Source organism: Mustela lutreola, chromosome 9, assembly GCF_030435805.1.
Source record: "Mustela lutreola isolate mMusLut2 chromosome 9, mMusLut2.pri, whole genome shotgun sequence".
Classification (NCBI taxonomy): Eukaryota; Metazoa; Chordata; class Mammalia; order Carnivora; family Mustelidae; genus Mustela; species Mustela lutreola.
Genome location: NC_081298.1, coordinates 30718502 through 30742204, shown reverse-complemented (window position 1 = coordinate 30742204; position 23703 = coordinate 30718502). Strand labels below are relative to the sequence as shown.

The window sequence follows — 23703 nt, the reverse complement described above, 5'->3', positions numbered from 1 at the left end:
AACAAACTTGGGGAAATGTTACTGCAAATCTCCTTCATCCAGCGGGTCAGATTGGTAAGCATATGTTCTAGCTGAAGACATAGCTTCCCATGGTGGGGGAGGGGAAAGTAGCTAATTCAAGAATCTGGCTCTGACTTCTGTTAGCAGGGCTCATCTCACGCTAAGCGATGTCTTCTTCTTTCTTTAAAGTATAAAAACAAAACAAAAAAACCCCACCATTTTTATCATTGACACACATGTGCTTGATTTTGAGGCAACTTTTGTGTTGACCTTGAGATCGTCTTCGGGGCGTCAGGGGTCGTTTGCGGTGGGGTGTGTCTCAGAGCTGGCCTGCGGGTGTAACTTGGGTGCGCCCAGCCAGGACGTGTCAGGGGCGCTGTCCATTGTCCCTCGATGTGCTGCTGGCTTCTGCGGGGTTTTCAGGGCTGGCTCATGGTGCCAATTGCTTTGTGGGCAGGAGGAAGACGAGTTCATCGTGGAGGGGCTGCTGAACATCTCCTGGGGGCTGCGACGGCCCATCCGTCTACAGATGCAGGATGACAATGAGCGCATTCGCCCCCCACCATCCTCTTCCTCCTGGCACTCTGGCTGTAACTTGGGGGCGCAGGGGTGAGTGAAGAGAGCGGGGCCCAGGGGTGACTGGGGTTCTGTTCTTAAATGTCCTTGAGCAGAGAAATGCCACCTTCTTCCAGCAAGCCTTGACCCTGGCCCCCATTCTCCCCCCTGCACTACGCACCTGTTCTGGGCTTAGGAGGAAGAGGAAGGAGCAGGTGTTGGTGTGATCAGGCCACTGTGCCTGTCACCACATCAGAGGGGGGAAATGCTAAGGCCTGCTTGCAGTGTGTCCTCCCTCGCAGAGAATTTCTGAGTCTCTGAGGGGGTGTAGCTTGTGGTGAGCTGGGCCTCGCCTGCAGATTTCTAAGGGACAGCCGGCCTCGGCATCTCCCCATGGGGACCACTCCTTATAGAGTGGCCCTGCTGTGGAGACAGCAAGGGCTTGAACCTTGTCTCCAAAGCTTTCCATGACTTGGGGTGGAGGAACCTGGAAGAAGAAAAGGAACATCACAGCTTGTCCAAACCGCTCCTGCGAGGCCAGCCAGGGGACTGCGTCCTTCAGGCCACACCTGGAGCTGGGCTTCAGTGTGACAGTCAGTAGTCTGGGAGGCTCCCTCCTCTGGATTCCCACTGCAAGGTCTGCAAAGCCCAAGACTGGTTGCCCGCTCCCTCTGCTGCCAGCTGAGTAGCCAAGTGCCATGTTTTGAGGCCTGCCCTCTCCGCTGGGACTTCCTTCAGGACTTCGGTTTTGGGTATCAGTGACCGGCCGTGTTCCCTCCCCAAACTGGCTGGTGCTGCCCTGAGGCCAGAGTGTGGGGGATGTGTGCTGACCTCCCAGCCAAACCACGGTGACGTGTTTTCTGTTTTCAACCGGACCTAAGCCGTCTCTGTTGGACACACTGGAATTCTGCTCAACTCCGCAGCCAAATCCATCATTCTCTAAAGTTGAGAGACGCCTGCATGGTGGCCAAGCCCTGGAGCTGATGTGCTTTCTTTCCCAGGGAATTTTAGGAGGGACGTCGCCCGTCCCATCGGCTGCTGGGATGTCTGGTCAAGGTTCTTGGGCTTCATCTCCTTGGTTAGTTTCACGCTCTAATTTGATTTCAGCCCTTTTGCCTTCTTGGATTTCCTGCGGGCCAAACCCTTTTCCATGGCCGCATCCGGACGACGCCCAGGCTGTGTTCCATTGCGTCCCCTCCACGAGGGGATTTTGAGAACGCTGTTGACTGCGTGATTTTTGGCTGAACCTGCTGGCCGGTCCTTCACTCCGCACACTCATTTCTCCTCCCTTCCCTGCAACGCCAAGCTGGACTTCGCTAGTTCTTGAAACCCACCAGGGCTTTTGACCGGGTTGTCAGGAACGGTAATGAATGTCATCCCTGATGCTGGCTAGAATCAAGCAACTACCTGGGCCACTGGGCTAAGAAGGGGGCTGAGACCAGTTTCTGCTGCGGCGAGGGAGTGGGCGGTGGGAGCAGCCCTCCCTAGCTCCAGTCTGCAGTCAGAAGTCCAGAGTTAGACCACAGTGGGGAGTCCTTCCAGATTTTCAGTTTTTATGGTCTTCCCTTAAAACTGTCATCTCCGGATCCTGAGTCCCATCTCGACTGGATCCCAGGGAGCCCATGCTCTTCTCACAATGGGATGGTCCTAATGGGTTAAATACGATTCTCCTCTCTGCTCAAATCTCCTGTTGATTTGGGGTATGCATCTCTGAGCTGCAGTCATTATTCTTTTTGGCTTATAAGGGGGTCATTTGCCAGTTATCCGGGCCTCTGCTCAGGCTGGCTGTGTGGGGTCCAGCTTGGCTGAGCAACCCGTCCAGCAACCCCAAGGAGACTATCATCAGTGGCCCTTCCAACGCTGCTCTGACCCTTGTGGGCAGCCAATGTATTGCTTCTCCTCCTTGAAGATGCCAGAAGCAATTTCTGAGTTACTCCAACAGAAAAGGCTCTGAACTGGAATCTTGTCTGGAGAAGCAAATGCTCATTGTTACAGGGTTTTCCAAATATGCTGTAGAAGCTGTACGTGCTCAGAAACAGTGCAGACAATACCTGGATTTTCTTCTTTGGTGTTCTCCATCCCGGGCTTGATGAACTTGGGGCTTGTGTTGGGATGGATGCTGGGAAAGAGCATCTTTTCTGGAACACCCCCTCCCCTCCCAGTGCTTATCCCTGGAGCAGGGCCAGCTTCACGGGCCGCCCGCACGGGGCTGTGCTAGTTCCCAGCCCGGCCCAGGCCAAGTGCTCTTGCAGGAGAGAGAGGGTCCCCCTGCAGGAGCTGAACCGCTCTCCGTTTTGTGTTCTTTCTTCCCAGCACCATCCTCAAGCCCCTCACCATGCCCAACATTCAGATCTCAGAAGCGGATGCCCCGCCTGAGGGCGAGCAGACACCGAGCCCCACAGGTACAGGTGCGGCGGGAGGGGTCCCGCTTTGGGCTCACCTTTGGGAGGACTGGTGTGATCTAGATGCTGTAAATGGAATTAATAAAAGTCATGTGGTTTGAGATTCAATGTGTGTTCAAAGGAGGCAGTCAGAGGTTCCCCCATTTCTTCTCCCCACCATAAGTGGTTCCCTCCCCAGAAAATCCTCGAAGGCATTCTTTCTGAGGTATTCTAGACAGGGAAAAGCAAATACACAGCAACATGCCTTTATAGTTGGAGGTCATTTCTTTTCTTCCCCTCTTCTGTTTCTGCACATCCCTGTTTCTGTTGGTTTGTTTTGAGGAGTGTTCCACACAAATCCATCAAGAACTTTGGCCTTCTTATCCAGCTGTGTTCCACTGTGTAGAGAAAACGAGAGTTGAATCGCTCCTCGGTGATGGACGTTGAAGTCATTCCAGTCTGTTGCTGTGACAAACGGCAGTTAGTGGCCCTGGACACGTGTCATTTCACACATTTGTCATATCTGTAGGATTCGTTCAAATGGAGTGTCTAGGTCTGAGGTTATGAGCATTTGTAATTTTGATAAATACTGTCAGGTCCTTAGGTCATGCTTCTCCTGTGCCAAACACTATTTTCAGTGCTTTGCATGAATTAATTCAGGAAACCCTCACGACAACCCCGTGATGGGGGTGCTATTAGTATGCCCATTTTATAGATAAAGGAACTGAGGCGTGGAGAGGTTAGTGAAACATGGCAATGGTGAGGCTGGGATTTGGCCCTGGGAATCTGGCTCCTGAGTCTCTCCTCTGAATCTTGTCACTATAGAGCTTCTCCGTAAATTATACCATAGGTTTTTGCCCCGGCAAGAAATACTGTTTTGATGAAATGTATTTCAGTGGGAGGCCATGGCTAGTACCGACGGTAGCATTGGCCACAAAGAGGGGACTGTGTGCAAACCGCCACAACCCTGGGCTGGGCAGACGGAGCTCATCTCTCCCTTCCCTCTTAGACTCCAGGGGCCTCAAGCCCCTGCAGGAAGATACCCCCCAGCTGATGCGCACACGCAGTGATGTTGGGGTGCGTCGCCGTGGCAACGTGAGGACACCCGGTGACCAGAGACGAATCAGACGCCACCGCTTCTCCATCAATGGCCATTTCTACAACCACAAGGTAGAGAGGATGGGGGAGGGGAGGGGCTGGGGGCCAAGGGAATAAGGCCTCTTCTTGGGCAGCGGCCACCTCAAGGTTACAGACGAGTGGGAAGCCAAGTGTTTGCTATTCTGTCTTGGGTCATGGGTGGGCTGCAGGCTCTGCAGGCTTTGGGAGGGATGAGGGACCCCAGATCAGAGCCCCCTCATAGGGTGGTGAATGAGATGACCCCACAAACATCAGATTTTCCCTGGAAAATCCACATGTACCCCCTTCCTATACCGTGGGCCTCTCGCTGCTGGGTGGTCTCACTTTTCTGTGAGCTGTGTGCTACACACTGAGTCAGGGCTGCAGGGCTCAAATCAGGGGGTGTCCGTGCACTACCAGACCCCCCAACCCCGCCAATTCTAGCTGATCCTCCTTTCCTCCCACTGCCTGGTCTGAATCCAGCCCCAGAAGCAAGTGCCTCACGGGAGGGTCAGAGACCCCTTGCGTTGAAGTCACAGTGGAAGGGGCCTTGTGCATGTCTTCTTTGGCAAGAGGGCCTTCCTTACCTGGATCCATTCCCCCTCCTTGCTAAGCCCAGACCCCTCCAGCTTCCCATGGGGACAGTGGGGAGGAGACCACCGGAGTTAGGCACAGCTCTCTGGGGCGGGGTGGGGGAGGAGGGGGCCTCTCAGGGTGCACGGGGAGAGTGCCCTTTACCCCAGGTCATGGGGCCGGGACACCTGGGTTTTAGAGCCCAGTTCTTGTCCCATCTTGTCCCCACTGCCACCCTAAGCCATCCCCCTCTCTTGACAGACATCGGTGTTCACGCCAGCCTACGGCTCCGTCACCAACGTCCGCATCAACAGCACCATGACCACCCCCCAGGTCCTGAAGCTGCTGCTCAACAAATTCAAGGCAAGTTCCCTCCGTGGTTGTGGCGCAGGGGCCTGCGGCACCCCCGAGGTGGGAAGGGGGACCGTGGAGAGTGTGCAGTAAGCGGGGGGCACTGGGCGACGGGGCCTGGGGTTTTCCGACCCAGTGGCATTAGTATCCCAAGGGAGATTGTTAGCCAGGCAGCTTCCCAGTCCCCAGCCCTGAAGCAGACCTACTGAATCTGAAGCCCAAGGACCAGGGAAACTGTTTTGGCAAATGGCAGGAGATTGGTCCGCTGAATTCTGAGAAGCAGCCCAGAGCCCAGGCACAGACCCCAGGCCCTAGGCACACACCTCAGAGCCCAGGCACAGACTGGCTTCTGAAACACATTTGGGAAATGTATTCTGAAAAATGAACTTCAGTACACGTGCAAGTTCTAGTGCATGAGTCCGTAAAGTCCTGTTACTCTGCAGGTTTTACACGATTCCTTTACAAGAAATCTTTAGGAGACAGGGATCCCCATTTTTCCCTGAGGCCACTGGCAGCTGGTGGTCTCTGGGTTCAAAACCCCAGCCGTCACCTGCTGATTGGAGGAGCCGAGATAGTAACTTAAGCTCCCTGTGCTTCTCCTTCGTCTTCTCTAAAATGAGGGTTCACGGAACCCCCGCTGAGGGCCTGTCAGGAACATGAGATGAGTTAACACGTGCCAAGTGTGTCGCCCAGTGCTTGGCAGGGTGCCAGAAAGGGGAGTCCTTCTTATCGACTGTGATCAGCCGCTCTCCTCATCCCTTCTGAGAGCTGGAGAGAAACGGCTCCCCCTCAGAAGCACCGAAAATCCATTTAGCTTTGCAACGTTCCAGAAGGAATGGCTCAGAGGTAGGATATGTAAATATGCACTCTCTTCAAGCATCTCTTGTTTCTGATTTAGATCGAGAATTCTGCAGAGGAGTTTGCTTTGTACGTGGTCCATACCAGCGGTGGTAAGTCTGAAAAACACGGTGTACTTGAAAATGTTTATGTCACTCAAATCGGCCTCATTTGCTTGTTGTTTGGCCTTTGGAAAGTTCCAAGTGTTGTTTGCTCCTGAGGCTGGTGGGGTCACTGTCTGAGTCCACTGGGGAAGGCCGTAGGTGGTCTAAAACCTAACTGCTTATTTAAAAGGCAACTGGATTTTCTCAAGAGGTAGATGAAACCGATTCCTCCCATGTAGCGTCTTATAGCGGGGCTGGAGCCTGGTAGTTTTGTCCGGGAGAGCGGGGAAGGAATGGTTGCTTTGAACCAGAATTGTTCATTCACAAGTCAGTCTCCTGACGTAGCTGGCCACATCTTCTAAGGGGCCTGGGTCATCTGGGCCCCTGAGTTGGCCGCTTCTTACGGTGAGAAAGGCCTCAGGCCTAACTCGGGGCTGTTCCTGGCTGTGTGTGTGGTTCCAGAGAAACAGAAGCTGAAGAACACCGATTACCCTCTGGTTGCCCGAATCCTCCAGGGACCGTGTGAGCAAGTCTCCAAAGTGTTTCTTATGGAGAAGGACCAGGTGCAGGAGATCACCTACGATGTGAGTCCCCTTCTGGTGGGCGGTCCGAGATTTGCTTGGGTTACGTGCAGCTTGACTCTCTGGCCAAGGACCAAGTCCCATTTTCCTGCCGTTCCTCCATACCAGATTTTCTTTTCTTTTCTTTCTTTCTTAAAGTTTAACTTATTTTTTATTACTTTTTTCCATCTTTAAAACATTTTCAAATTTCTGATTTTTAACATTTAAACATTTTTATTCTAATTCATTTATCTTATTTTTTGAATTTTAAAACTTATTTTTTAATTGTATTTATTTATTTTATTTTTAATGAAACATTTTATTATGATTAAAAATTTTTTTTAATTTTTCATTTTTTCTTTCTTTTTCTTTTATTATTATTACTTTTAGTACCAGGTTTTCTTGAAGCAGGAATGGTCATGAGGCCGGGAGAATGAACACAAAAGCTAGGCAGAGGGCATGCGCTGGGGGAGCTGTTGAGGGAATGTTCTGGCACAAAGTGGTTTACCCAGAAAAAGTAAATGTCTTCAACCTTTCTAGGGTACTGTAAAGGGCTGAGAAGTTTCTGCAGACCTCTCTCAGCAACTTGAAGCTGTTGGCAGGGTTTTTCCCTTATCTTGTGTGTTAGTCAACTTTTGCTACAGTAACAAACATCTCCAAATCCTAGCTGCTTGCCACAGCAAATGTTCACTTTCTTGCTCAGGGCACCGCAGGCTGGTGGCTACCTGCTCTGCTCCCAGCCTGGGGTTGAGTTCACGTCTCAGTCCGAGACCCAGGTATGAGGGGTAGTGGCTTCCTGGGGTACACTTCCCAGGGCAGGTGCCTGGAGGGCGAGATACCAGACCAAACCTCATAAGCTCCTCTGAAACCACTCAAACGGACCTTATATCATGTCCACACACGTTCCATCGACCAAAGGAGTCTTAGAGCAGTTCAACATGAATAGGCTTTTCCCATGGAAAAGAGTTGATCGAGTAGGAGGGGGATTCTTGTGGAGGCAAGGGCACAGCTGCTTTAACTTCAGCTCACCTGGAGGCACCCTCACCCCCATGGCCTCTCTGGAGCAAGTTCCCATTTGGATGCCCATGTGAGACTCCAAATGCAAATTATCGTCCTGAGCCATAGGTCCCTGAATCCCGATAGGGCAGAACGTACAGGTTTATTGACTTGGGGGTTCAGGTGTTCTCAGCATCACTGCCTCAAGAGAGAGTGCTTTGCATGTTGGATAGCAACTTGTCGTGCATTAGATACATGGGACGAGAGAGGAGAAGTTCCAAGATCTGTGTCACGGATAGGGAGTGATCGTCACCACAGACTCGGTGCCAGCCGCGAGATGAACGGGGCTTGGCTACTGTAGCCTTTAAAGGAATCTTGGATCCATGCAGAAATAGGTTTCCCACCCCGTTGCACCTTGCATGAGACAGACAACAAAAGGAATTGGAATAAGTTTGGGATGGGGCGTGCACTCACCCCAGACGGATTTCTTCCTCCCCAGGTGGCCCAGTACATAAAGTTTGAGATGCCTGTCTTAAAAAGCTTCATTCAGAAGCTCCAAGAGGAAGAAGATCGAGAAGTCAAGAAACTGATGCGCAAGTACGTGCGGCTGGCCCCGGGGCAGCTGCTTGGGCTTCTTCTTGGGACCTCCGGGAGCCGGCTCTCTGATGGGTGCCTCCCGGGGACTGTGCTGAGTGGCTGTGTGGGCCTGGGTCCTGGGGACCTTCTTCCCGGGGGCTCCCTGTGACACATGTGGATCTCAGATGGTGACACAAAGCTTAAGTGTGTTGGTCTCTCTGCTTCCTCAGTCAGCTTCTTATTTTGATGTGGGACAGAAAAATGTTCTGGGGATTTCAGGAAGGCTGTCGTAGAAGTGGGAATTAGCCGAAGCTACCTACCTCTGAAATCCTTCTCTCCTACCCTTCTTCTTTCTCAATGCTTCTCTTCTGGAAATTACATTTAGCGTGAAAAGTCCAGTAAAGCTTCTCTCTGGAGAGGATTTTTTTTTTTTTTTTTAAATTTTATGATCGTAGTGTCGTTGACATACAGTGTTATATTTGCTTCAGGCGTCTGGCGTAGCGATGCAACGGTTCCATACATTATTCAGTGCTCACCATGATAAGCAAAGTCCCCATCTGTCACCATCCAACGTTTTGACACTTTATTGACTGTATTCCCGACGCTCCACTTTTCATTCTTGTGACTTTTTATTTTATAACTGGAAGTTCGTACCTTCCAATCCCCGTCACCGGTTTCACCCTATTTCTCTGGGGAGAATTGTATGATTTTTAAATTTTTTTTTGCCATATTTATTCGTAAAGTGGACAGCTTTCCATGGATATGGCAGAACAATTGATTGACTTCTGCCCCTGGAGAATAGCGCCAATGCTCTATTTGTCTTAACAATGATGATCGCGCAAAAGCAGTTAACATTTACTGAACGCTACTGTAGTCCAATTGTCTAGTTTGGATTGGGTCTGCTCGGTTCCTCTCCTCTGGGTGCAGAAATAAACACAAGCCACACAGGGTGGCTGGCAGCTGGGCCACTGATAGAAGTAAAGGGACTGACAGGGGGCTCCCAGGAACCCGGGCTGTGGGGGAAGATCAAGAGGGAGCATGTGTTGCTTTCTGCTGCCCATGGTAGCTGTTCCTGTCCCCAGGTATACTGTGCTCCGGCTCATGATCCGGCAGAGGCTGGAAGAGATGGCCGAGACCCCAGCAACAATCTGAGCCACACGAAGGAGGGGATCCAGACGCCACAGGGGCCGCCACTGGCACAAGAAGACGCACAGGAAGCTGGGAGCCTTCCTTCCATGGGAATGTGTAGCTACAGAACCCTCCAGCTCCTGCGGAGCCACTATCCATTGCCTATAGCAGGATGGAGAAGCCAGCAGACAGCTCCCCATCCTCGGATCCCCACACGCCTCTTCTTTCTCTCACTCACAGGACTTTTGAATTTTGTTATAAGGACCCAACGTGTGTGTGTGTGTGTGTGTGTGTGCATTTGAGCACACACATGCACTAGTAAGCGCGTGTGCACACATGGTACACATTCACGTGCCTACCTGATATTTACACGGAACTGAATTCCGAGCCACCAGCACCCACCTGGGGGGTTGACATTGATGTCCTCCCTCAAGGGCCAGGGAGCAGCCATGCATGTTTGGAAGGGAAGGGGTTTCCGCAAACTCACCATTTGGGGTATTTATATATTGGTGGAGATCTTCCCCGTACGTCTAGAAAGACTGGGCATTGGAAATTAACAAAATAGCCGCCCCATGCCCTTCGGGAAGGTCGGATGGAAAAAGAAAAATAAATCATCTGTGGGGTAGATGCAATAAACCCACAAGTTTTTACACTGGAAACTTTGTTTAAAATAACAAAGACGTATGTGATCTGTGTGGATTCTGCTTCTGTCCTCACCTCTGTGGCCATGCCTAGGAGAAGAGACTGATGTTTCACTCAGCATGCCAACCCCATGCTGTGAAGGCCAACCCCAACTCTTTGGCGCCTCCTTGAGTTGAAGGAAATGTCTCATGGGTTTTTCCGTGGCCAACTGGCTAGAATGGCCCAGATCTGGACTTGTCCTTGGGTGGTAACCAGAGTTTCCCTCTTTAGGGAATCATAGAAGCTCCTTGCAGAAGTGACAGATGCCTGGGAGGCCAGCCCATTTCCCATCATCAAGGGCTCTCCCTGCACTTGGAGCTGAGGCCATGTGTTTGAGGTCAAGGCCAAGGGTTTCTTCTTCCCAACCACAGGATTCTTGTAAGTTGCCCTCAACTTATGCATGGAGATGGACTCCAAGCATGAGGAAGACCCTGCTACTGACTGAGTGTGGGGCTCAGGGAAGCTCTGTGGGCTGTCCTATGCAGGTGCACATGGAGGGTGGAGCTTCTCTGAGCAGCCACCTGGGTGATCTTTGGAACAGACCTCAAATGGGGGAGAAAGAGTAGGACAGTCTGTCACCTGTGTCTCCTCTCAGGAAGACCACTGGGTAGCTGGGCATCAGTGTGGCTGGTACAGTTTGAAGAGGGACAGACAGATGCTGGGAGCAGAGGATGGGCCAGGCAAGGGTGGGAGCTCCTAGCAGCAGGTGTTTCAGCCTTTTTTGGGGGGGGGTGTCCCCATCTCTTCTCCTCTCCAAGAAAGGTTTCGGGAACCGGGCAGTTGGTGGAAGGAGAGCCGTGTCTGCAAAGAAGGTGGATGCTTTCAGCAGAGCCGTTCCTGCCTCCTCCTGCCCCCTGCTCCCCTCTGTGGCTTCCGTAGCCTCGTTAGATGGCTTGCAGCTGTGGTCTTGTTGACTTTCACAAAGATGGCGTTCTGCCACCTGGAATCTTGCCGGGGGTCTTTTAGCAAGGCGACCTCCTCTTTGGGGACAGCGCCACCAGCCCTATGGGGCGTGGACTGGAAATCCGGAGTCTTTAGTCTCCATCATACCCCTCGGTGGGCCTCCGCAAAATGCACAGAAAACCCCGGGGGCAGGGGGAGAGACTTCCTTTGTTAGAGCTGGGAAAGAGCCGGTTGGTGAATGCAAACAGACTTCCTGAGTTTTGCATTTGCGAAAATGACCTAAGAAATTCTCTTCCAGTTACTTTTATTTTGAATGTTCAAAGCCTGCGTTGGTCCCATAACTCTCTTTGGTGGGTTAGGCAGAAAAATTTCCACAGAGCAGATGACTAACCTCTAACTTTTGTTAGATGGCGACTTCTGGTTTATAAAAGTTCTCTTTGATTTGCACTAGCACTACAATTGCTTCAATACGGAAATGTTGCAAAACGTAGGGTAGATCTGGCCTCTTAAAGATGGGGTTGGGGGGGCAGGTGTCAAGGTGAAAGTCAGGGGAAATCGCGTCTTATTGGATACATTCCCCTTACCACAGGCTGTACTTTTCCGTTTTGGCCCACCCTGTTTGGAGATCATTTCTCACATCCTAATAACCCCATCAGGAATTTTGGAAAGGTCTTTTGAAATAGCAGCGATTGAAACAGAGACACTTCTCCATGGTGTGGAGCCGGATTTTCCCACTGGTATCGTATGGCTTTGCAGCTTTGAATTCCTCTACTGATTTGTGTGGTTTTATGTAATTGCGTGCAATGAACCTGAAATCGGGTGAGGAACAAAAGGCCAATTTATAGGGTTTTTTCCCTAACTTGTGAAAAGCAGGCTAGCCACATCTGGCTTTCTTTTCCTGGGGGCTGTGTTACAAGGTGATCAAATGAAGGAAAAGCCTGAGTCTCATCTGGCGGGGTGGGGGTGGGGGGTCCGTTCTGCCAGGTGTTGGTGGAATTAAGCACAAGGTCACATTTTCAGTGATCACGTGAGTGGGCAGGTGAAGTGTTAAAGGGGAGCGTAGGAGGGTGGGGGAATCTTGGGGAAGGACTGACAAGCACAAGCAGCCGGCTTGCCTGTGCGGGCTGGTGAGGAATGGGCTGGTGAGGAATGTGTGCACCGGACTCCAGGCTGATAAACTTGAATTCTATGTGAAGTTTAAGAGAGAGGAGATCAGATTAGCGATCCACCCACTGGGTCCCATGCTAGGACCAAGAGCTGAGGTTTTGGTCTGAGACTTCAAGGAGAAATATTCACACCCTTCCCTTCTCCCTAGCAGAAAGGAAACAATACACTCTCCTGGAGATCCTCATGTAGACATTTTATCACCATTGTACACAATAAGACTTTGAAATATAATGATACACACACACGCAAATCTGTTCTCGGATGTAAAACTTCTTGGCACAAATTCTTTTCTGCAGGGTTGGGTGGTTATTTTGGTGTCAGGAGCAAAGAGGTGCGATGGCTCCCAGTAGGGCAAGAAACTCTCTTAAGAGAAACTCTCCTTCCCCTTCTCCCGCCTCGAAAAATGCCAAGCTCCACGGCACAGAGAATATGGTGTCCTAGATAAACGGCCAAGAGAGAAATTTTCTACGCGCAGGGGAATTTCAGGGTCTCGTGGCCAAGCCATGATGTGGGAGCTGAGATAGCAAGCAGGGAATTTCCCAGCATCCTCGAGCCGTAGCACACATTTCCGAGCTGCTGCTGAAGTTGTTTTACACAAAGTCCTGCTTGAGTCAGGTGAGACGAGGATCTCAGAGAGAGGCAGAAATACAGAGAAATGTGGCAGCCCTTCTTTCAGTGGAACTGAAAGCACTTCCCCTGCCACGGGAGGTTATAGCGCCCCCCTGTGTTTGAACCAAGCACAAGACGTGGACAAGCCCGGAAGGGAAAGCCCAGTTTGCCCTTTCCGAGCCTGCTCAGCTGATTGCAGACCTGCTTCCCCGGCTGATGGTTTCTGGTGTGTTAGTGCTAGTGTTTCTTCAGGGTTTCCCCACTTATGTTAGCTTCGCGAGGTATTGGTTTCTTTATCATAGTTTGCCTTCAACAATGGTACATGACCCGGTTCAATGTTTGGTTCTGAACTTTTAAAATGATGCATCTGGGTATCCTAACATAATTTGACGAGGCCTCAGTGGGAGCCATAAATGTCTGTAACATTTTGATATGTTTTCATGCACCTAACTTAGATCTTGTTGAAATAAAGCACTTTTCAAAGAGAAGTCACTCTGTGGATGAGTCCATGTGTGGCCGCTGGGTGGGGACCCCTGCCTTGTGGGAGGGCCGGGGATGGGGGTGTGAAGGCATATCCAGGGAATAAGTTGATTTTCTTCCCTAAGAGTTTATGGTTTGAACAGGCTCAGGCTTGGCTGTAATATTCCAAATAGGAAGTGAAATGAGAACGTCCCTTAGGAGTCTTGAGTTCAGGTCCTGCTGGAGCCAAGAGTTGTAGCGGAAAGAGCTGGGTAGGAATACCATAGATGCTGGATTTTGCCCTGACTCTACCCCAGGCCTGTTTTGATCCTGGGCCCAAATCATGGAACCTTTTGCTAGTACTTGGTCATCTTAGTCCTTAGTCCTTCCCCATGTCTAAAATTGCTGAGTCACCCCATAGGGGAGTAGGGACCTGGGTTTGCCTCAGGAGTTGCTTCTGCTGGAGGTAGCTCCCCAGGGGTTGCCAGATGTAAGACCCCAGACAAGGGCCCAAGTTCTACCCTATGGTGTGGGGCCAATGTTCGGTAATTCTGTGTCAGCCTGGCTAGGCCACAGGGCCCAGATATTTGGCCAAACACGGGTCTAGATGTTGCTCTGAAGTGTTTTTTTAGATGAGATTAATGTTTATATCAGTAGACTTGGAATAAAGCAGATGACCTTCCACAATGGGGGGGGACTCATCCGATCCGTTGAAGGCCTTAAAAAAAATAGTACCTCCCGTGATGGAGAAAGAATTCTACGTCCAGACTGCCTCTGGACTTGAGCTGCAACGTTGGCTTTCTTCCTCGGGTCTCCAGACTGCCACGTCCTGTTGGTTCTGTTTTTCTGGAGAGCTTTAACACAGAGGGGTTGTACGGTTGGTCACAACATTTGAATAGGTGATTGATAAGAGCTCTTCCTAAGAGCATAAATAGTGACCAACATAATTTGGGCTCTAAAAAAAAACTAACAACCAAGATAAGATTTTTTAAATAATTTTTTATTTTTTTATTCCAAGATGGGATTTTTAACAATGCCCCCAAATGATACTTATATGTTTTTTTTTTTTAACTTTTTAAAAGATTTTTTTATTCATTTGAGAAAGACAGAGACAGCCAAGTGAGAGCATGGGAGGGGGGAATGTGCGGTAAGGAGAAGCAAATTCTCTGCGGAGCAGGGAGCTGGATGCGGGGCTCAATCCCAGGACCCTGGAATCATGACCTGAGCTGAAGGAAGACGCTTAACCAATTGAGCCACCCAGACACCCCTATATGTTTCTTTTAAAAGAGAGAGAAAGGGACACCTGGGTAGCTCTGTTTCTTAAGTGTCCAACTCTTGATTTTAGCTCAAGTCATGATTTCAGGGTCCTGGACTCAACAACCCCCCTGCTGAGACCCACACCGGGCTCCCCGCTCAGCAGGGAGTCTCCTTGACATTCTCTCTCCCCCTCTTCCTCTGCCCATCCCTCCAACTCATGCTCTCTAAAATAAATCTTTTAAAAAAGAAAAGAAGAAAAAAATTTGGATGGATCAAAGCTTGTCTTAAGTGTGGTCTTGATTTTTTATATTTTCCACTCTGAGCAGTAGCTTTTTGGTTGCTGAATTGAGTGAAACAGACGAGCAGACAGTTAAAACACTTCAAAGAAAGTGTGGTTTTTGTACAGTTCGGATGGTGCATGTAGGTGACAAAGACAAAAGATAAACTGTCTGGGGTCCCACCAACACCCCAAATTAGGCTGTAAGCCTTACCGAAATTAGAGTGCAGAAAATTATCCAGCAAATACCAATAACTTTCTCCCCAAGGAGCCAGCAGTTCTTGGCTTTCTTTATGGAAACAGATTTTATGAAATAATTTGGTTTTGTCTATTTTAGGTAATGAAGCTAGTACTGAATGGGGTTTGCTGAGGGCACAGACTGAGCTGTCAAGTGCTGAATGCACTTGAAGAGGTTTTGCTGAGGTGCTTAGATGCAAGGAAACCTACTGAAAACTGAACTTTGGTAAAATTGACATTGCTCTTTTCATTTTAAAACCACACAAAATAAAGATGATTACTTATGATTTAAGGGGCACCTGGGGGGCTCAGTTGGTTAAGCGCCCTTTTTTTTTTTTAAAGATTTTATTTATTTATTTGACAGACAGAGATCACAAGTAGGCAGAGAGGCAGGCAGAGGGGTTGGGGGGAGAAGCAGGCTTCCTGCTGAGCAGAGAGCCTGACTCGGGGCTTGATCCCAGGACTCTGAGATTATGACCTAAGCCAAAGGCAGAGGCTTAACCCATTGAGCCACCCAGGCACCCCAGCAACTTTTTAAAAAGGATTCTATTTATCTATTTGACAGAAAGAGGTGCAGCAAGAGAGAACACAAGCAGGGGCAGTGGAAAAGAAAGAAGCAGGCTTCCTGCCCAGCAGGGAGCCCGTGCAGGGCTCAATCCCAGGACCCGGGGATCAGGACCTGAGCTGAAGGCAGATACTTAACAACTGAGCCACCCAGGTGCCCCAAGTGTCTAACTCTTGATCTCAGCTCAGGTCCTGATCTCAGGGTGCTGAGTTTGAGTCCCGTGTTGGGCTCCACGCCAGGCATGAAGCCTACTTAAAAAAAAAAAAAAAAAAAAAAAGATTACTTATGACTTAAGTAGATACTTTAGTTAACTTTAGAAGCTTTAAAACCACATGCGCCTTGGTACGGACCACAAGTTCTGGTTTGCTCAGGACAGTCTCAGGTTATACCTGTCGTTCTGTTGTAATTATCAAAAGCAGCCCCTATTTCTCTCAAAATGTCCCAGTGTGGCTAATTAATATGGTCACTCTGCGTATGGGCTAGAGAAACAGCGTGCTGTAATTATAATGTGTGAGGTTGTCAAGATGAAGCCGTAAGCGGGAACTCAAATTTACATTTTATGACAGAACTGAAATCTAAACACATGTTTTGGTGAAAGGCAAGATATAACATGGATATTTTATTTTTAAAGATTATTTATTTTTAGAGAGCACATTCCTGGGGGGGGAAGCGGATGAGGGGCAGAGGAAGAGGGCGAATCCCTAGCAGATTCCCTGTTGAGCAGAGATGGGGGGTACGGCTCCATCTCAGGACCCTGAGATCATGCCCTGAGCCGAGATCAAGAGTGGGACGCTTAACCAACTGAGCCACCGGGGCGCTGTGATACAGATATTTTACATAACAATATTTTGAGAACACTGATTTAACGTTCTTGTGTTCCAGTGAGATCCTTTTTTCCTTAAGGAGTTTTTGAACTGGACACATTAGCATTAACTTTTGGTTGAACTCTGCCCACAGCTGCCGAGCCATCTAAGGGGTGGGCAACCCCCAGATTCTGGGTCTCTTAAAATATCCTCCACAGAGAGAAATCTGGGCTCCCGGGAGGGTAACTGGTGCTAAAGACTGGGGCAGAAGACAGCGTGGGTATGGCTTGCTAATGGAAAGTAATTATGTCTCAGACATGTCTGGGGTATAATTTCGGGAACAAACTGCTGACGAGAACTCCCACATATAGCAATAGCAAATATTGAATAGCAAATATTGAATGTCTAGGACTATGAAAAACCTTGAGTCCAAAATGATTCCCAAGGAAAGATTTTAAAGGTAAGGTATATATTTACAGAAATGGGATATATTATTCAACTTAAATTGTTAAAGTTCCTTAGCCAAATTTTGTCTATAACACAAGTCACAAAAATGCATTTGGGTAGTTTGCTCTAAAGCACTTGAGTTACCTAAGCAAAAAGAACAAATGATAACATCCATGACCCATTAAAAGAAACCAACAAGGGAGAGCTGAATTTAAAATGGTCATAATAATCTAGAAATTATTTTGAAGTACCAAATAAATTTTGCAGGGTTGCCAAAATGACGTGAATATATAAAAATTTATTTTTTTTCTATGTATGGGCAATAAGAGATTAGAAAATAAAACCTAAAAATGGAAAGGTATAACTCATTTATGCATTGGAAAGACAGCAGCTCTTCCTAAATTGATCTAAACAGTCCTGATGAAAAGCCAAGTAATATACCTCAATTAAAAAAGAAAAGCCAAGACTTTTTCTTCCTTTTGTGATAATGCTATAGATAAAATAGAAACCATAATCATGAATATTATTCAACCATTAAAGGTATAATGATGAAGCTTTTGTAGAAACATGGTAGATATTGTTACATACAGTGAATAACATAGCATATTCAAGAGGATGGCAGGCTTCTATTTAAAGCTAATGCAGGAGCCCCTGGGTGGCTCAGTGGGTTATGCCTTTGGCTCAGGTTATGATCTCAGGGTCCTGGGATCGAGCCCCACATCAGCTTTCTGCTCAGTGGGGAGCCTGCTTCTCTCTCTCTGCCTGCCTCTCCGCCTACTTGTGATCTCTCTGTCAAATAAATAAATAAAAACTTTAAAAAAGCCAATAACTTTTATAAAAAGTTACATTGGAATGCTAAGATTATGTTTTCTTCATGTTTCTACTACATTGGCTTTTAGGTTAAAATTTCCTGCTAGTGTGTCCAAAAATGTTGAGGGTCCAAAAGCACATATATGCATAAGAAACACACACAAAACACAAACAGTAGCCAGAACATGAAAACCAGCAAGACTTTCATTCCTCCTCTGCTTGGGTCCATCTTCTCTGAGGGCAAGGCTTAAGTCCTTGTTGTCCTAGGAGGCCCGTCATGCAATTGAAATGCAGTCCCTGTGTCTGTGCATGTAGCATACATCACATGCATACACACTGATGTAACAACACACACAACACACACACACACACACACACACACACACACACACCACACACACACACACCAGAAAGCAAGGCTCACATCCATAGAGCCTGCGAGAAAACAAGTAGGAGCTGGAGGGATTGGGGAATGCCTTGACTTTGGGCTCAGTCACTCTGGACACCAAATCCGCTTTCTAATCGTACCCTACTGCTTCTTTCAGGAATTAGAAAAGCAACAGCTTTCAAAAGGAGGAAAAAAACAACAGCCCTATTATAAATTCTGGAAACCTGAGGTCATCCAGAATATGCTGTCAGACTGTTGAACTTGGGCTCTGAACTTCTGAAGTTCTCTTTATTAAGAATTGGGTACCAGAGGCACTGCCCTGATTAGCTAACCGAGGCCTCGTGTGGTAGATTCTGGAATATGTATGCTTCGCCCCACCCTGGCACAGGGGACAGTCTCTGTTCCTCTTACTTCCCACACCAGAAGGTCTCTGATCTTGGGAGCTGCTTTGAGCAACATCCCCACAGAGCAGGGGCTTTCCTCCTCCAAAGGGTTTTAGGGGAGGAGAGAGGTCCAGGCATGGTGGCAGCAAAGATTACTTTTGGATTCAGGGAATTATCCAATTAACCTATTTTAAAAATAATTGCCTCACATGTCCACCCATACCCTACAAAGATAAATGCACTAAGCCAACCATGAAGAACCCTAAATGAACCCAAATGATAATAAGGGACCCTAAAATGCCCTTAGAAGCCTCCATCCTAATAAAAGCTTCAAGGGTCCTGAAGATTCTTGTAAACTCAGTGCCAGGAGTTTTGAATGTATTAGAATCACCAGGGGAACTTTTATTTATTTATTTATTTTTTTGGTAAGGTTTTATTTAATTATTTGACAGAGAGATAGAGAGCACAAGTAGGCAGAGTGGCAGGCAGAGGGACAAGCAGGCTCTCCTGCCAAGTAGGGAGCTGGATGTGGGACTTGATCCTAGGACCCTAGGATCATGACCTGGTTTAGTTTGTTGATTTATCTCCTCCAGTAGAACCCAAACCTCATGAGGGTAACCCCAACCCTTGGAGTACTGCCTGACCCTGGGTGGGCACCTTGATAACATCTGTGGAATGCACGAGTCAATATCCAGTGGTACCCTGAACACAAACACCTTAAGATGCCAAGAACGTCCACGCTAATAACAGCTTTACAGTCTTGGCCCAAGTTCCTTAACAATTGTAACCCCTGGAATCCCTGCGAAAATGACCTTGGATGTCCCAGGCTCTCTAATGGGCGTTAAATCACTCCAAATGCTCCTGAACATTTTGGTATCCTAAATGACCCGAAATGGCCTAAGACTTCAAACACGTAAAGCTTAAAAAGCTCCAAGTGACCCAGAAAGAACCTGAACCTTTGAAATCTCTAAAGGATCTTCAGTATTTTTGAACCCTAGATGACTCTAACTCTAAATGCATAAAATATCCCAAATGAAGAAAATGATCTTCATTCCAGCCCTAAAGGACCCAGTCATTTCAAAAGCTCCACGGCTAGTGTGTCTTACAACCCCAAAGCTCTAATGATTGGAAATGGTCCCAAATGGCCCTAAAGGTCTTAGAACAGAGGGACTCTTGATGGTGGTGGTGGTGGGAGGGCAGGAGTCTTATTAAAATGTTGATTTGGTTTCAGCAGATGTGTGGGGGTGGCGGGAGATACTGCCTTACTGTCACACTTCTGGGGATTGTGGGGGCTGCTGGTCCATAGGCCACACTCTGTATAGCAAGACTGTAAGTTACATAACCCTAAATTCCTCAAAAGGATCCTAAAACAGGTAGAACTACTCTACTTTCTAAAATGTCCTCAAAGATCCTCAACAAAATGAAACCCTAAATCTTAAATAACCCTAAATCATTTTTTTTTAAATTTTTTTAATAAACATATATTTTGATCCCCAGGGGTACAGGTCCATGAATCACCAGGCCCACATACCCCACAGCACTCACCAAAGTACACCCCCCACAATGTCCATAACCCCACCCCCGCTTCTCCCAACCCCCCTCTCCCCAGCAACCCTCAGTTTGTTTTGTGAGATTAAGAGTCACTTATGGTTTGTCTCCCTCCCAATCCCCTCTTGTTTCATTTATTCTTCTCCTACCTACTTAAGCCCCCATGTTGCATCACCACTTCCTCATATCAGGGAGATCATATGATAGTTGTCTTTCTCTGCTTGACTTATTTCACTAAGCATGATACGCTCTAGTTCCATCCATAATAACCCTAAATCTTAAATAACCCTAAACACCCTAAAATTTCTCAAATGATGCTAAAAACCCTAAGCCCCAAAGTATCCCACATGGCCCTGTTCTAACTCGGGCAACTCTGAATGTACCTAAGGTTCACAGTGGACTCTAAAGGATCTTAAACCCTGCACTCCTCCCCCCAAATGCCTTAAAAATTCACGTTTAAATGATTCTAAAACCCAACAGTCCAAAAGATCCTAAAAGACCCAAGAGAGCCTAATTACACCTAAAATCCCAGACTCTTGAAACAATTCTAAGTGATCCAAAATTATCCTAAACCCAAAATGACCTTAAATCGTTTAAATGGAGATTAGCTCTAATGAGCCTGACTTTCCCACTGTCAGCGACATTAGTGCTAACAACTTCAATGAACTTGACAGTGATGACGCAGAGATCTAAAAACCCTAAGAGGCAATGGCGCAGACACTCTGTTGATGGTCTGTCCTGACCCTGATTACCCCACACCCCAGTGACTCAGCATCCATGCTCCAAAGAGCAGGGTTCTGTTTATATACCTGCTTTTTTTTTTTTTTTTTTAAAGATTTTATTTATTTATTTGACAGAGAGAGATCACAAGTAGACAGAGAGGCAGGCAGAGAGAGAGAGGGAAGCAGGCTCCCTGCCAAGCAGAGAGCCCGATGCGGGGCTCGATCCCAGGACCCCGGGACCATGACATGAGCTGAAGGCAGCGGCTTTAACCCACTGAACCACCTACTTTTAACCCTGTGTATATACCTGCTTTTATATACATATACCTACTTTTAACCCTGACCCAGGGAGGCCATTCACGCTGAACCCAAGACTCTGAGTTCCAAATGACAGAGGATTAATGTATGGTTGACTCAGACTCCCCTGACCTAACCCAAATGTCTGATTACCCTAAACTAATGACCCTACACTGTCAACTCTGGAAAACAGACTAGAGCAGACCCTCGTATATCCTGACCTCAAACTCAATCTTACACTCTTCTCCCTAATGATGCTATGCCTTCATCCTAATAATCCCAATAATATGAGAACTGTGACAGAGGTTACCCCGAGGCTTACCTGGACCTAAACGTGACTTTGCCTTTGATATCCAGAACCGTAAACCCTAACAACACTGACCTTAAGCCCTAAACACTGAAAAATGAGAAAGCAGTGTTAAGATAGCCTGCAGCACCAGCTGGTATTCCTGATCTGGAAGGTCAGATAACATAACACTCCTTACCCTGAGTTCCATGTACATACCCGTCACCTAAGGATCTAGTTAAAAACGATGAAATAATACTTTTTAGAAGTTTATCCAGCTTTTGAGTGAGGACCCAAAAATCCCTCTGGGGATCATAAGCCATGTTCTTCTCAATGTAATCACTGAAATTTACCCTGAAATGAAATGAAAGTAGTGCAGATTTTAGGCTTTATAATACTAACTTTAAGCTGCCCTTAAAATCGTGAATTTGCTTTTCAAGGCCACTGTGACATTCGGCATGGTGAGGGAGAGAGAGCAGAGAGCCCGATGCGGGAATCGATCCCAGGACCCCGGGACCATGACATGAGCTGAAGGCAGCGGCTTTAACCCACTGAACCACCTGCTTTTAACCCTGTATATATACATATCCAAAACCAGAATCCCAGGAGCCCCCACTTAAAGGATAAGCCACCCAAAGATTCCATACAGGATATTATAAAAGGACCCTGCTGAGAGGTCATGACTTAACCTACTTTCTCCCCCAAAAGGAAGACACTTCAAAAATGTATCCCCCCAAGATCAAGATCTGTAATACTGTCTTTCTTGGAGGACATGGTGAAAGATAACAATTTGGTTTCAGTGAACTGCATGAAAGAGCTTTACGTCCAGGCGATAAGGTTGTGTTTCACTGTGTGTAATACTTTCCTTATTCAGAATTTGTAGAGAAAGTATGTTAAAGTCTATGATGTACCATAAGACCAATTTCACTATCTGAAAGTAGATGCCAAAACAGAGAGTTGGTGAGACAGCTGGCTGGTAAGAGACAGAGACAGGATGGTATCCCATCCTGATCCTTGTGGATCCCATGCACACACACACACACGTGCACACACAGACTGCATATAAATTAAGTTACTTCTCTGGGCAACTGGAGCTCCATCCCACCTGAGACTTCTGAAAGCCAGGATAGAGAACAGTTCAGAGTCCTCCCACCGAGGGGTGAGAAAGCCGGGGTACTTACACACCAACTTCCATCAAGCATCGGTGGCAGAGAGAGAGGGCTGCCCTTGGAGGCTGGGGAGGCATTAATTCCCTGGCATCTCTGGCTTTCAGGGTCCACGGGCAGAGGAAGCTATGGTGGCCAAAGAAAAGTCCACAGGCCAAGGGACACAAGGGCTGGCCTTTAGAGGTCAAGTGTATGTGCACAGAAACGGCAAGTGGATATGGACAAGGTCTGCTACATGAACTTGGTGTATCCGTATGTGTTAAAAGTAGCAATGTGTTAGATGTGGATATATAAACTATTTTTAAACTATTCCACACTTTAGTAAACTTGCTTCTGCATTTCTTCAGCCTGTAATTTTCTGGATGCCCCCCAAAGAAAGGCTTCTCTCCTCTGCCCTATGTGACACTCCAGAAATTTATTTATGGCCTACCTAAATAATCCATGATAATTTCCCTTTCTCAAGAGCCTTAAGTTAATCACATCGGCAAAGAGCCCCTTTTCATATAAGGTAACATTAGCAAGTTCTTGGTATCTTTGGGGGCCATTTTCCAGCCTACCCCTATTATGGTAAACTGGAATTAGTTCGGGAAAAATGAAATTAGACAAAAAGGAGTGCCTGCAGTCCTTGGATGACCCTGTTTAGGAGACAAGAGAATGCATACCAGTGGAAGCCTGGAACATTGTCCTGGGATGAAAAACAAAGATAAGTGAAATGGGGCCAAGGCAGGGCTGACCTCAGTCCCCCAGCCCCTAACACCCTGCTTCTAGGGGATCACTCTCTTCTTGTAATCCACCTCAAGGCTGTCGCATACTTATGGGAAATTCCCAAAGCACTGAATGACCCTGGGAAGCTTCGGTTCTTTCCCCCTGTTGTTCACTGAACACTGGAAACCATTAAGATCCCATTATGACACAGAGAGCCAAGAAATAGGGCGTTTTCATGTCTCAGCAGACAGTCCTTCCTGGGGAGGGGTTGCTGGTAATTCAGAAGGCCATGCCCTCCTCTGTGTCAGCCTGAATGATGTGCTGAAATTGCCCCTCTGTTACCTTGCTCCCTGCCCTAGGGATTTGCTCCAACTTGTCTCACCTTGGGTGAGGTCGTCTCCATTCTCAAGTGACAGCAGATAACCCCATCTCAGATGCTCAACTTGGCTTTTCCTTCCCTAAGAAGTCTAGCCCACTGGGTATTTTAAGAGCAACTTCGAGCTCATTTGCTTTATTCACCTCAGAGCTCATAGCTGTCAAGACAAAGGTATCTGCCCGACAGAAATAGTGACTGAGGATCTTTGGGGGACATACTGATGAGTTTCCAGCCACCTGCCCACATTACAGAAACCCTTTGCCCCACAGACTCAGGGATAAATACACCGTGTGAGCCAACCAGGCATGTTTCCTGGAGAAGCGATCTTCCTTGGGCTGTGACCAGAGGTTGGCCTGTGCACTCCTGTAAGGGGGTATCCATGGAGCTCAGGCCAGTAGCTGGGGAGTGCTCTTCCTGCTGATGGCATTCGGCCTTGTCCC

At 47.9% G+C, this 23703-nt stretch overlaps 1 protein-coding gene across 6 annotated transcripts in view; it reads left to right on the top strand.

Annotated features, from left to right (window-relative positions):
* RASSF2 (Ras association domain family member 2) overlaps positions 1 to 13025 on the top strand; it is a 41266-nt gene extending 28241 nt beyond the window's left edge. For 5 of the 6 annotated variants that reach the window (XM_059133865.1, XM_059133864.1, XM_059133867.1 and 2 more), the window contains 8 exons: positions 458 to 609; positions 2869 to 2963; positions 3946 to 4106; positions 4887 to 4988; positions 5875 to 5926; positions 6380 to 6501; positions 7973 to 8070; positions 9132 to 13025. In XM_059133865.1, coding sequence (XP_058989848.1) covers positions 458 to 609; positions 2869 to 2963; positions 3946 to 4106; positions 4887 to 4988; positions 5875 to 5926; positions 6380 to 6501; positions 7973 to 8070; positions 9132 to 9201 — 852 coding nt within the window. In that variant the 3' untranslated portion in view covers positions 9202 to 13025. The remainder of the gene's footprint in view (positions 1 to 457; positions 610 to 2868; positions 2964 to 3945; positions 4107 to 4886; positions 4989 to 5874; positions 5927 to 6379; positions 6502 to 7972; positions 8071 to 9131) is intronic. The other variant, XM_059133870.1, reaches the window with a different exon arrangement.
* Positions 13026 to 23703: the final 10678 nt, after the last annotated feature.